Source organism: Mus caroli, unplaced genomic scaffold (assembly GCF_978045245.1).
Source record: "Mus caroli unplaced genomic scaffold, Mus_caroli_1 scaffold_17, whole genome shotgun sequence".
In the NCBI taxonomy this organism is placed as follows: domain Eukaryota; kingdom Metazoa; phylum Chordata; class Mammalia; order Rodentia; family Muridae; genus Mus; species Mus caroli.
The window spans coordinates 30,733,580-30,746,579 of NW_028227272.1; the positions used below are offsets into that span (position 1 = coordinate 30,733,580).

The 13,000-nt window shown below is 47.8% G+C and overlaps 1 protein-coding gene across 3 annotated transcripts in view; it reads left to right on the top strand.

The window, feature by feature from the left end:
• Heg1 (heart development protein with EGF like domains 1) overlaps positions 1–13,000 on the top strand; it is an 84,376-nt gene that overhangs the window by 12,944 nt on the left and 58,432 nt on the right. Inside the window, exon 2 of one of the 3 annotated variants that reach the window (XM_085832292.1) lies at positions 9,697–9,987. The exons of the other annotated variants lie outside the window; for them this stretch is intronic. Within the exon in view, the coding sequence (XP_085688418.1) occupies positions 9,697–9,987 (291 nt within the window). The remainder of the gene's footprint in view (positions 1–9,696; positions 9,988–13,000) is intronic. 3 annotated transcript variants of the gene reach the window in all.

Genomic DNA, 13,000 nt, shown 5'->3' on the forward strand with positions numbered 1-13,000 from the left:
GGCCTGCTCTCGCCCTGTGCCTTCCTCAGCTCTTGGACAGGCATGGCACAGGCTGCCAGACTCGGCGTCCTTCCAGGGGTCCCCCTTGGCTGAGGAGCCTCTGCCAGCAGCCTTTGCATGTGCTTTTCAAAGGATGAGAGGGGCAGAGAAAATGCAAGGTCGGGTGCCCTTCCAAAACAAGGTAGACTACCCATTGCAGAAAGCTTTTATGTGTTCTTATCTAACTGAGTGGGAGTCTTCCGGCCTCGATCCCAAGACTTTCTCTTGAGGACACACGCGTGTTCTCTCTCTCTCTCGCGCACACACACACACACACACACACACACACACACACACACACACAGAATCCCATGAGTTATTTTTCTCCTGCCTGAGTAGGCTACTTCCCTCCATCGTGATCCTCAAGGGCCCCTCCTGGCCAGTTCTGTTTCTGGGAGGCTGACCCTAGTCTTACAACTCCAGGCTAGTCCTCGTCCTAGCCTGACTGAGTTCAGATCTCCAGATCTGTCTCTTCCTGAGAGGAAAGGACACGGCAGTGAACAGCTGACAAAGACTGGCTCTCACGGGCAGCGAGGGTGGTGTGCCTTGTCAACTTGACACTCTTCGTCAATAGAGCCTGCCCCAAGGGACTTTAAAAATAAAAAATCATCCTCAGACCTACATCCAAAGGCTCTGTGATGTGTGTGATTTTTTTCTTAGGGCTTCTCCTTTTAAGATAAGAACAAGGAACGAAACAAAGGTTCCTGGGAGTCCTGGACTGTCCACATTGACGGCTGAGTCTTTTGTTCACACAAAATCATTTGGCTCCCAAATGTCCTCCACCCAAAATCATTACATCCGCAGCAGCAGTTCAAAACACAGCCTGGAGTGGCCGTGCAGGCCTTTCTGGGGAGATTGCAACCACTTTCACACACATACACACACACACATCCAGGTTCCTGCCTGCCCCGAGAGTATCCCACCCCTGGCCATCCTGTCTGAAATCCCCCTCATTTGAAGAGTTCCTGGGAAGGGGAAGGCCAGGAGACTCCTCCTGGGGAGGGCCTCGGCAGCTCTGAGCAGAAGGAGGGCTTTCCAGCCCCAGGTTTTGCCTTGCAAACTCCCAGGGGCACCAGCTCTGCTTCGCTGAGCTTCTCACACCCCAGAGGGACACAGCTGACTTATTTACACAGCTCAGCCCTTACAGCAGCTCTCCCTGTCTGACTCATCCTTGTAGCCTATGGCTGGTGTTCAGTAAAAATATATGTTCTGGTTTTCAATGCTGCTAAATATACCCATCATAAAAGTTACCGCTTTGACCATTTCCAAGTTCCAGTCAACAATCACAATGTGATTGCACCCGTCACATTCATCTGCGGAAACCTCTCATCCTAAACAGAAACTCTTAAGTAATCGTCCCTGGCCTCAAGCCCCAAGTAACCTCTGGCCCGCTTTCTGTCTCCATGAAGTTTTCATTCCAAGTACTTCACGAGTGGAACCATACAGGGTTGGTCCTCTCGTGTCTGGCTCAGTTTGCTTACACATATTGGTAGCTGTAGGATATCCATTGTCTGCATATACCACATCCTGTTAACCCTCTCCTCCACTGCCTGCTTTCATCTCTGACTTGCTGTGGATACTGCTGCTGTGAACGGGTGTCAGTTATCTGTTCGGGTCTCCGCTGTCCGTCCGATGAGGTAGAGACCCAGAAGTGGGATTGCTGGAGACCATATTGCTAACTCTGTGTTGTCTAAGTTTTGCAGGGACTGCCTCACTGTTTCCACGGCGGCTGAACCATGTTTACATTCCTGCTGGCAGCACATATACTAAACTCCAGTCCGTCTGCATCTTCCTAGCCCTTGCTGCCCCCACCCCCATAGTAGTAGCCGTCCCTATGGGAGTTAGAACCGTTAGTTTGAATCCATACGTGCAACTCGCTGGCTAGACAGTGGATTTAGAACTATAATTCTCCCTCTTGTTCCTCTGTCCTGTCATCCAAAGCTAAGACTTAATTCGTTACAGTGATTCCTAGAGGACCTCGTCACCTTTAGAGAGGACTAGGGAGACGCCAATGCTAACCTAGCCACTGGCCAGAATGATTAGCACAAAGCTGTAGCAAGCTGGGAGTGGTGGCGCATGCCTTTAATCCCAGCACTTGGGAGGCAGAGGCAGGCGGATTTCTGAGTTTGAGGTGAGCCTGGTCTACAAAGTGAGTTCCAGGACAGCCAGGGCTACACAGAGAAACCCTGTGTCGAAAGAAAAAAAAAAAAAAAAAAAAACCAAAGCTGTAGCAAGTGACTTGGACACACACTGTCAATTAATTCAGGAGGAGCTGTCTAGGCTTCTCTTCTGGGCACCCACTAGTTTTATTGGCGATTAATTGGGAAAGACACCAGACATAAAGGTGTGGACTTGTAGCCTCTGATCTGCCACCATTTTCAGCGTTAACCTGCCTGGTGACTTCAGGGCTGTGCCTCAGTTTCCCCTTCTATTAAAGAGGGAAGAATTACCCTCGTGACTGCCTACTCAGAATGTAAGGATCTAGAAGGACAATTTAGGCCCCTTGAATTCTCCTGTATAAAGTGCTTTAGGTTAGGGAAATGTGTGGGATTCTTAATTGGCTCTCTTGGGATAAAAGCATAATTTCATTCTTGTGGGAAGGACCTGTGAGCTCTATGTTCTGCCTCTCTTCCGTAGGTGGCAATCCACAGGCTAAAAGAACCGAAAAGGGAGAGGAAAAGATTTCCCTCTTCCTTAAGACTTTTCTCTCCTCCCTATGTGAGCACTCCAATTTTAGGAACAATATTACAATTACAGAGAAACTCAATCATAAGCATGATACCCCATAGGTGCCAGGTGCCAGACAAAAGCTCTAAGGGGGCTTTTCAAGTTCAGGATCTGGGGGGCAGTGGGGTGCTCCAATGAGAGAGAAGCAGGGTTGGAGAAGTTCCAGGGCTGGGGATGAGGGCCATATGGCTGCAGAAGGTCCCAGGACCTTCATCCTTCTCCAATAGACTAAGTGGCCATTCTGCAGGACTGGTGCTGGTGGACCCCTGGGACCCTTCAGCTTATACCATCTTCCTCTTCCAAGGCCCTGAAATTACATCCTTGTCGTCTGTGTCCCTGCCGCTGGCAGACTGAAATCCTTTAAATCAGACCTGATCCTCAGTTCCACCTACATCCCCCATCTGCCATCCTTCTTTTTTTATCATTGATACTAGGCATTAGCCAGATGTTTGCTGTTGGAAGTCAAAACATCTCCTCAGCTTCACGTGTTGGAAGCAGACTTTTCGAGTTCCCCCGAAACTCATTCGAAACTCATTCTCCGTGCCCATGCCACTCTCTATTGCAGTTCCTTTCAGCATCCGTTGACATCATCTCTGCTGGAAAGCTGGTTTAGACATCCTCTTGCTCAGTCTCCTAGAGACTAATCTACAGCTGTTGGCACAGCAAGTCTGGTTTCAAAGCCCTTGCAATAAGACACATTTCCCTCCTCTTAGAGAGAAACAAAGTTGCCTTAAACCTGAAGTTTGAAAGCCAGAGGGATGGTTTTTTGTTTGGTTGGTTGGTTGGTTTGGTTTGCCGCCCCCCCCCCCCCCTTCAGCTCTACCAGCCAATGACCTGCAACCTCATGGAATACACTGGAGAAATAAAGGGCTTATCCTTCAACTCTGCCTTCTAAACACAAGATGATGCCAGGCTGCACTTGACGTTTGGCCTTCTGTAGGGCTGGATGGTGAGGGTAGGGGTGAGATCTCCAGGGGGAATCGGATTGTTTGGATACCGTTGCTGCTCAGGAGCAAGGCTAGCTTAACACACACACACACACTCATTCACTGGGATGCGGAAGGTGGCTGAGATGGGGCTGGGGATTGGAAGAGTTGCTGCTGAAGCAGCTGCTAATTAGGAAATCCGATTCCAGGCTGTGCCAGCTTCCCTCATGAACACCCGTTCCCACACAGATGTTTTAGAACATTAAGATGCTATAGAAATGGAAATTGTCAACTTGGGGGGTAAATATCCAAGCAAAGCAGTGTGACTTTCTTGTTAATTTAGTCTCCGTTCGTTCGTAGTACAGGGGAGAGTTTTGGACTGACACGGGGCTGAGCCCAGAAGGATTGCATTCTTGTTTAAGGGTGGCTGAGAGTGCAGACAGGCCAGCTCCAGCGGTTGGTGTGGCTCTTGTGGCTTTTGTGGCTCCATGGTCATGGGTTTGAATGATTGTCTCTGACAGAGAAGCTGGGTTGGAAAGGTGAATGGGGTAGCTTTGGCAGAGGCCACCTCTGCTCCTAAAGTGGGAAAAGCTAGAACCTAAGGCACAAAGAGACACTCAATAACTTCTTACCGATCTAGGCAATTACTAACCACAGCCAGCAGGTCTCAGGCCACCAGGAGTAGCAGTTCTGTCCTAAGGTGTACCTTGTCTCTGGATGCTCTGGAGAGATGCCCATTGGTCTCTTCTCTATGGCTGGTTCACTAGTTATGTCTACGGCTGACATCAATGGAAGCTGGGCATTGGGACCAAGCAGCCCACCCTCAAGTTATGTCATGAGGCCTTTGGCTGTGGCGTCACAAGCCACGCGCATGTTTATGTTTTATAAATGTCACTGGGGCCCCAGCTCACACCACTGCTTATGAGTCTCCTAAACCAACTTTGTATTTAACGGCTACAGCTCACCTACCAAGGGGACCGTGTAGGGTTCAGTTGAAGTCATTACAAAATGACTTTTCCAGATCTCCAGTCTCTGTGTCAAGATACCAGATGTGTTAGTTGCTTTTCTGTTGCTCTGAGAAGACACCAGGACTGAGACAACTTAGAGAAGAAAGAATTGGTCTCAGCTTGCAGGCTGGACGGTTAGAGTCCGTAATGGTGGAGTCAGCATGGTGGCAGGTAGCAGGCATGGCGGCAGGAACAGGGAGCTGAGAACTCACATCCTTTGCTGTGAGCACAAAACAGAGCAAACTGGAAATGCCAAGAGAATTTGAGCTTTGAAAGCCTGCCCCCGTGATGTACCTCCTCCAGCAAGGCTGTGCCTCCTAAACCTCCCCAGACAGCTCCGTTCCCTGGGAACCAAGTGTTAAAACTGGGGAGCCTGGGAGGCTACATCGTGAGACCCAGACTGGACTAGGCTACCAGCATGCTGTGTCTTAGCCCTCCTCCGTTAGCTTCTATTTTTAATAAGCCTACATATGCTTTAAAGATGGAATGAATTTTCACAAAGCTGTAGTGAAACTTCTGACCACTGTTAGTTGATATCATTTATAATTTTGTCCCTACCTATTAACTTTATTTTGTTTTCCAGTGATGCCCACTAATTTCTCTCTACAGAAATGTTATGTCCTTCCAAGGTCTACCAGGGTGGGCGTGACACATTCTAATTATGCTTAGGGTTATCGTGAGGTCCTGTCAATGGAGTTACCCTTCGGCACCAGTGAGTCTGATCCTGCCCTGCATGCTCTTGTTAGCTAAGGTTTATTCTACTGTAATAATCTCATTAATTAAAAACTCACTGTTTCTGTAGATGCACACACATGTTTCCCTTGCCTGTTGAATCGCCTTTCTTCTGATGTCTAGGGTTGCTTTCTTGTTTGAAATCAAACCTCGGTCACTTCTTTTAGGGTTAAGTCTTAAACCTGTGACAATTGGCTGACATTAACATATCAAAGCTGAAATTGGCCATCAGGTTCTCCCAGCATCCCTCAGTCTCCCTACCTATTACAGGCTATGGCTGGCATACCCTGCCCCTTACTTGAACTATCCAGCCCAGGGGCTTGGCTGCCCTCCCCCGCCCCTCCAGCTGCTTTTCTCTATATAATATAGCTATTTTGGTTACCTGGTTCTTTTGGTCCTTTTACCTCTTGGCCAGTCTCTTGGCTCAGGCCACGCCTCTTGATGGGCAGTTCCTCCCACTCTTTCCTCACGTGGCCAGCTCAGTCTGCCATGTTCACTCTGGACTCTCCCGGATGGCTCTGCCTCTGTCTGTGTGATGTCTCTCCCTTACATCTATAATAGAAACATCAACCCCTTAGGAGCTCTGGGCTCCTTCTTTCTCTTTTTCACTCAGGATGGAGGGCACTTAGCTCGCCTTTGAGTGAGAATCATTTTACTTGATTCTTTCATGGTACTTCTGAAAGATGGTTTTGCTCCAGATGTGATTCCAGCTGCTCTCTTAGCACATTGCAAAGGCTGCTCTACTGTCTTTACTTTGATTTCCTTTGTAGCTGGTTTACCTCTATTTGCTGTTTTTCTTCTGACGAAGACTTCTGTGAGTTTCTACAGGTTCATTATGATACACACACACACACACACACACACACACCCCAGGATTTTGTTAGAATTCCTTAGCTTACAGATCTGTGCTTTTCATTGGTTCTGGACATTTCTCTGCCATTATCTCTGTGAATATTGGCCTTTGGCTTGACCCCTCTCCTCCCACAGAACTCTGTTTAGAAGCTGGAGACATGGCTCAAAGGTTAAGAGAAATTGGTGCTCTTTCAGGGGACCTGAATTTGGTCCTCAGCACCTTTGATGGGCAGCTTACAGCTACCTGTAACTCCAGCTCCAGGGGAGCCTATATATTCTTCTAGTTTCTAGGGATACCCACCCACTCACACATCCCCACATAAAAAATAAATTTCAGTTCAATATGTGTTCAGCTTTTTTTTCCCCTAATTCGCTAAACTTCTGTTTATAGTTTCTGTATTTTTACCCGGTTCTTAGCATTTTCTCTCTCTTCCTTTTTAAGATTATGTGTGTGTGCCTGTGTATCTGTTTAGGGGTGTGTGCCTGTAAGTTCAGGTATCCATTAATATACACATCTTCTTCAGTGATTCTAGTCCTGGAAATCTTATCTGTTCATGAATGTTTTGTTCCTGGCTCATTTGCAATTTTTATTGTTGTTTTTGTTGTTGTTTTTCTGCAGTATGTTATTAGAGGTTTTTGTTTGTTTTTAATCAGTAAATGACAGGAATGGCTTTGAAGGTATGTCCATATAGAATGTTTGCGTGGATTTGCCTGGTTCCCCAAGGCACTGTCAGGTCCACTCCTTGTCTCCCCGTTATTCACTGATGTGTGAATGCCAGCGATCTTTAAATCACCTTTTAGATCATCTTTAGATCTCTAGCTCACCTTTAAAAGATGCGGTCTTCTTCAGTGTATGCACAGGGCTTAGCACCACTCTCCAGGACACCTGAATCATACAGGGAATGTGCATCTGTGCTGCTCACTCAGCCAAGATTAGCTTTGTGGTTACAGCCTTTATGGTGAGGTTGCTTTTAGCTTTCGGCTTAAACCAAGATTGACTGGCTGGGCTTCCTCGAAGTCCCTCTGTGGGTTCGTTTCCATTTGCCTTTTGTCCAGGGTCGAGTCCTTCCGATTCCAACCTGGTACAGTGGTTCCCTTTGAGCCTCCTTGAGAGTTCACGCGTTCTACCACTGTCAGCCCTGCCTTCCTCGAAAGGTTGAGATGTTGAATGGATGTCGGCTTCAGTCCTTGCTCGCCTGCCTCTGTTCCTAGGCTTGGCTGGGTTTGGGCCTCAAAGGATTTGATTCTTTCCTGATGCATCAGCTAAGAAGTACATTTGGGATATATATATATATATATATAGATGTATATATATATATATATACATCTATGTATATATATGTGTTTTATATAAATATATATAAAACATCTATTTTATTCAGGATTTTTAGCTGTTGATCGTGGCCAGATTATTGAGGACACCACAGGAGACTATCCCGCAGGGGACTATTGTCAACCATGTAGTTTTATTTATAGAGTGCATTTTTTCCATTCTTACATCTTTAGTCTGCCCTCGGGGAGATAGCATGGTTGCGTGTGAGCAGTGCTTTGCCAGTGGCCACTCTTCCTACAGTGAATTCCTTCAGCCGACAGGGGTCTGGGATCTCCACTCCTGACCTCTGAAGAAGGGGCTATCACTGCCTTCTCCTGCGCCAGCCACACTTGGGCCTCCTCTTCCTTTTTTATAAGGCTCTAATGGAGCTAAGGTTACCACCTTCCTTTTGTCTCTGGCTTCCCAGCCTTGGGGCATCACTCTCTCTGCCTTTCTGTAAGTCCTTTTTTTTTTTTCTTCTGATTTCCTTTGAGAGTAATTTTTCTTATTGTGTCCCAATTAACCAAAAGGGTAGAGATAGCATCCTTACACCTCTGTGCTTTTTCAGTCCTCTGCAGCAGCCCAGGAAGAAGAAGACAAGCATACCCGGTGGGTGGCTGCATTCATAACCTTAGAGACTTTGTGGTCACCTCTGGCAGCACCCTCCAGCTCGTAGCCTGTCAGCAAGCTGCGCCCCCAGAGGAGCCCAGAGGCCCTAGTGATTTCCCCGCCCCTCCAGGAAGCCTCTGCTAATTATCACCTCCAGGAAAGAGAGTCAAGCCATGAAAACAGTAATTCTCAGGGGACCGGGAAAGGAAATAACTCCCTTAGAAAGTTCTCAGAATCTCAGAGGGCAGTTTGTGTCATCACCACCCGACCCACCTCAAATAATCCAGTCGCTAGCCACTGCCTTGTAGGTGGCCAATGCAGTTTAGTGAGGTAGCTGCAGCCACGCCCGACCGTAGTTATTGAACCCTTAAAACATGGCCAGTAAAGGACTGGGGGGATAGCTCAGTGGTTAAGAGCACTGGCTACTTTTCCAGATGACCTGGGTTTGATTCCCAGCACCTACCAGTGCCTTCTTCTGGTCTCTGAGGGCACCAGACATGAAAGTGATGCAGACATACACTCAGGCAAAACCCACACATGTAAAGGGGTAGGAAACAGTAAAATATTAACTGGACTTCAAGTTCAGTACAAAAAAATATAATTACCATTATGATACTTCAAGTTTATATTGAAATGATATTTTGAATATGTTGAATAGAATAACATTTCATTTTTTATTTTATATATATATATATTTAAAGTGGCAACAAAGTTGGTTTTATGGGTTGTGGGTTTTGCTCACTTTATCTTCTGGGCAATAGTAATCTAAAAGATAACTTGTTCCTTTTTTTCCCTGTTTGTTCTATTTAGATGCAATGATAGTTCTGCCTGCCTGCAATCTCTGCTTATCAGATGCTTTGACATTTTTTGCCCGGGCATATAAAGATAGAAGTGACTTCATTCACTCCCCACTGAGAATTTTCCATGGTGCCACAGCCTGCAAGCCCAAGCACAAAGAGAAATATTCTCAAATCAGGAAAATAAAAATGGGAGGCAGGGAGCGGGGCGGTGGTGGCGCACACCTTTGATCCCAGCACTTGGGAGGCAGAGGCAGGCGGATTTCTGAGTTCGAGGCCAGCCTGGTCTACAGAGTGAGTTCCAGGACAGCCAGGGCTACACAGAGAAACCCTGTCTCGAAAAAAAAAGGGGGGGTAGCAGTTATAAAGATTTAATTTTTCAATTTGTGTGTGCGTGTACGTGTGCATGTGTGTGCATATATGCAATGCAAGTGTGTGCAGGTGCCCTCAGAGACCAAAAGAGGGGGCCCGAGTCCCTGGAGCCGCAGGTGTTGTGAGCCACTGGATGTGGGTGCTGGGCTGGACTCTCTGTAGGAGCAAAGAGTGCTCCTTAGTGAGGCGCCATCACCTTAACCCCTAAATGGAATTTGTAAGCAGTCACTCGGTCAGCAATAATCATTTTGGGGTGCTGAAGATTTCTTCGGGTTTGCTTTTCAAAAGCCATTGAGTTTTCAGTGACGTGCTTGTTATTTCAGCCTCTGCAAGGAACCGTTGGCTGGAAAGTAACCACCCTGAACCCCACATAAGATACAGTCCCTCTTATCAGAGTCAAGAGGACCATTCAGGTTCCAGAAAGGGAGTGACAGCTCAGACTGCCAGAATGAGCCACAGTTCCTCAGAAGGCCCAGAAAACCCCCGTCTCCTCCCTGAGACAAGTGCTGAGTGGAGCAACATGGCTTCCTCCCACAGAGCAGACATCGTTGGTCTGTGCCGTGGACCCTCTCCTGAGATCACCACGGCGCCAACCGCCCACAGCAGCTTGTTGTGTGAGTGTGTGTCTTGATGCTCATTCATGTATGTCCAGTCCTTGAAAACAAACTCTCTGCCCCATCACACACACACACATCCAAAGCAACTGTGTCCATGTAGAGGCTCTGCATTGGGGTGCATGAGGCAAGTCCTCCTCAGAGCCCCTCTTGTAAAGTCAGACCAGGGAGGAAGGTGCAGATTTGTTGAACATACTGGTTTGTCCTTTGACATCTATACTCCATGGCAGCCTAAATCCTCACCTCCAGCCTCCTGCCCAGGATCCTGCCACACAGTCATGTGTCTCAGGGGCGGTGGGAAAGGAAGGCTTTGTTTGTGTTGATGGAGTTTGAGTGGTTCTTGCTGCTTCAGTCTGCACAGTCCGTAGCTTAGGACTTCAGCAGAGGACTTGCAGTTCTCTGAGTGCAGCTCAACCCAAGAAGGACAAGACAAGAAATGTAGTGCTAATCAGGCACACCCCTACGTAGCAACAAGCCCGCTCTCCCAGTCCTTCCAGCAGCCTGGTGAGGTCCCGGTCATTCTTGCTCTGAGGCTTTGGAAACTGAAGCTCCCCACCGAGAATTTCCCCCAAGGAGAATAGTGGGCAGACTAGTCAACCCAGGGTATGGAAGCAGGCGGCAGGGTTCCAAGTGCGGAAAGCCCAAGTCTGTATGTTGGTGAGCGAGCACTACAGCTGAGGAACGGCATGCCTAGAGTGAGCAGTGATGTAAGGACAGAAAAACACGTGGCTTCCTGTGGGGCATCCGTGCCAGCATCCTCACCGGGAGAGTACAGAGCAGTGGGCGGACAGCACTATGGGTGCGGGGTAGGCATAGGATATTTGCAAGCCAGGCAGTTTTTACCTGATGTGGTGGGAAGACTAACTGAAGGGTTTTTGCACAGTGGAGTGATAGTGTTAACAGTCTGAGGGAGGTGCCATCTGGCAGCCAGCCTGTAAGGTGTCTGATATGGGAGTAAAAGAGGACCTGAAGTGAGTTGAACTATCAGGTAGACATCTAGACAGTGGGTGCTGGCTGACCAGGTGACTAAGAGCGGAAGAATAGCTCAGCAGAGAGTCTTCACAAAGGGAGGGCAGGAGACCTTGCGCCTAACAGGCATAGAGCCCTGGATTCAGTCCCCAGCACCATATAAAACACCGTGCATTCCCAGAATTCAGAAGGTGGAGGAGGCAGGAGAATCAGTAGTTCAAGATTGGGCTGGAGAGCCGGGCGGTGGTGGCGCACGCCTTTAATCCCAGCACTTGGGAGGCAGAGGCAGGCGGATTTCTGAGTTCAAGGCCAGCCTGGTCTACAGAGTGAGTTCCAGGACAGCCAGGACTACACAGAGAAACCCTGTCTCAAAAAAACAAAAAACAAAAAAAACAAAACAAACAAAAAAGATTGGGCTGGAGAGATGGCTCAGCCGCTAAAGTCACTTTCCCAGAGGAGCCATCTTCAGTTCACAGCACCCACACTGAATGTCTCAAAGCCACAGTAACTTAGCTCCAGGGGAGTCAATGCCTCTTCCGGCTTCCATAGGCACACACATGCATACTCGAGTATACATACATAAACACACACACACATAAATAAATCTTTTTAAAAAAATTCTTAAAAGTCATCCTTGAGCCGGGCGGTGGTGGCGCACGCCTTTAATCCTAGCACTTGGGAGGCAGAGGCAGGTGGATTTCTGAGTTCGAGGCCAGCCTGGTCTACAAAGTGAGTTCCAGGACAGCCAGAGCTATACAGAGAAACCCTGTCTCGAAAAACCAAAAAAAAAAAAAAAAAAAAAGTCATCCTTGAACTGAACCACCGACCAAAGAGCATACACGGGCTGGACCTACGCCTCCCCTGCACATAGGTAGCAGATGTGCAGCTTGGTCTTCACGTGGGTTCCAAACAACTGGAACAGGGGCTATCATCCCAAAAGCAGTTGCCTGTATGTGGGCTATGTTCTTCTAACTGCCTTGTCTGGCGTCAGGGAGAGGGGAAGCCCATAGCCTCCCAGAGACTTGAAGTACCAGGGTGAGGGGTATACCCAGGGGGCACCCACCCACTCAGAGAGGAAGGGGAAGGGACATGGGGGAAGGATTGTAGGAGTGGGTGACCAGGTGAGGAGCGGTAAATAGAAAAAAAAATTTAAAGGTTATCTTTGAGTTTGAGGCCAGGCTATACTACATGAGACCCCCACCTCAAAAATTAAAGTAAAAATAAAGATCCTTAAGCCAGGTACAATGGCATGTGCCTTTAATCCCAGCTGTGAAGAAGCAGTCAGGATCTGAGGTCCAGGCTGGCCGAGTCTACAGAGTGCGTTCTGGGACAGCCAGGGCTACGCAGTGAGATCCTATCTCAAAAAACCAAAACAAGTAAAACAGAAAAAGATTCCTATCAAAAGAAGGAAGGTGGAGAGCTGGTAGGGACCTCAGGCAGAGGCTGAAGCCATCGAAGGTGACTCTCTGGTTTCATACTCTGTGACTGTCTAGGGGAACTCCGTTCCGTAGGGGAAGGCATGAAGGCATTTTATGTTCCAGCCATTCATGAAGGCTGTAGAGCTCAGAAGCCCTACAGTGATACTCTCTGGTTTGGCTCATTGTCCAGTGTTGGGAATTCTGCATGTTTTGAATTCTGGTACTTCCTGGCGCACCTCATGAAGGTGAGGAATAAGTCCTCATGATCCAAGGCTGATCTCTAAATTGTAGAACAGTGGTTCTCAACCTTCCTAATGCTGTGACCCTCTACCACAGTTCGTCACGTTGTGGTGACCCCAACCATAAAATTATTTTTGTTGTTCCTTCATAACTGTAATTTTGCTACTATTATCAATTGTAATGTAAATATCTGTTTTCTGATAGCCTGAGGTGACCCCTGTGAAAGCATTGTTTGACGCCTCCAAAGAGGTCGAGACCTAGAGATTAATAACCACCCCAAAATAGTCTGAGGCTTGGCAACAGCTGACTCCATTACTGATAATCTTTTCCCTGAGGGCCGATCATGGGTGAGGTCAAAAGGCAATCTTTGGAGGCCAGCCTGGTCT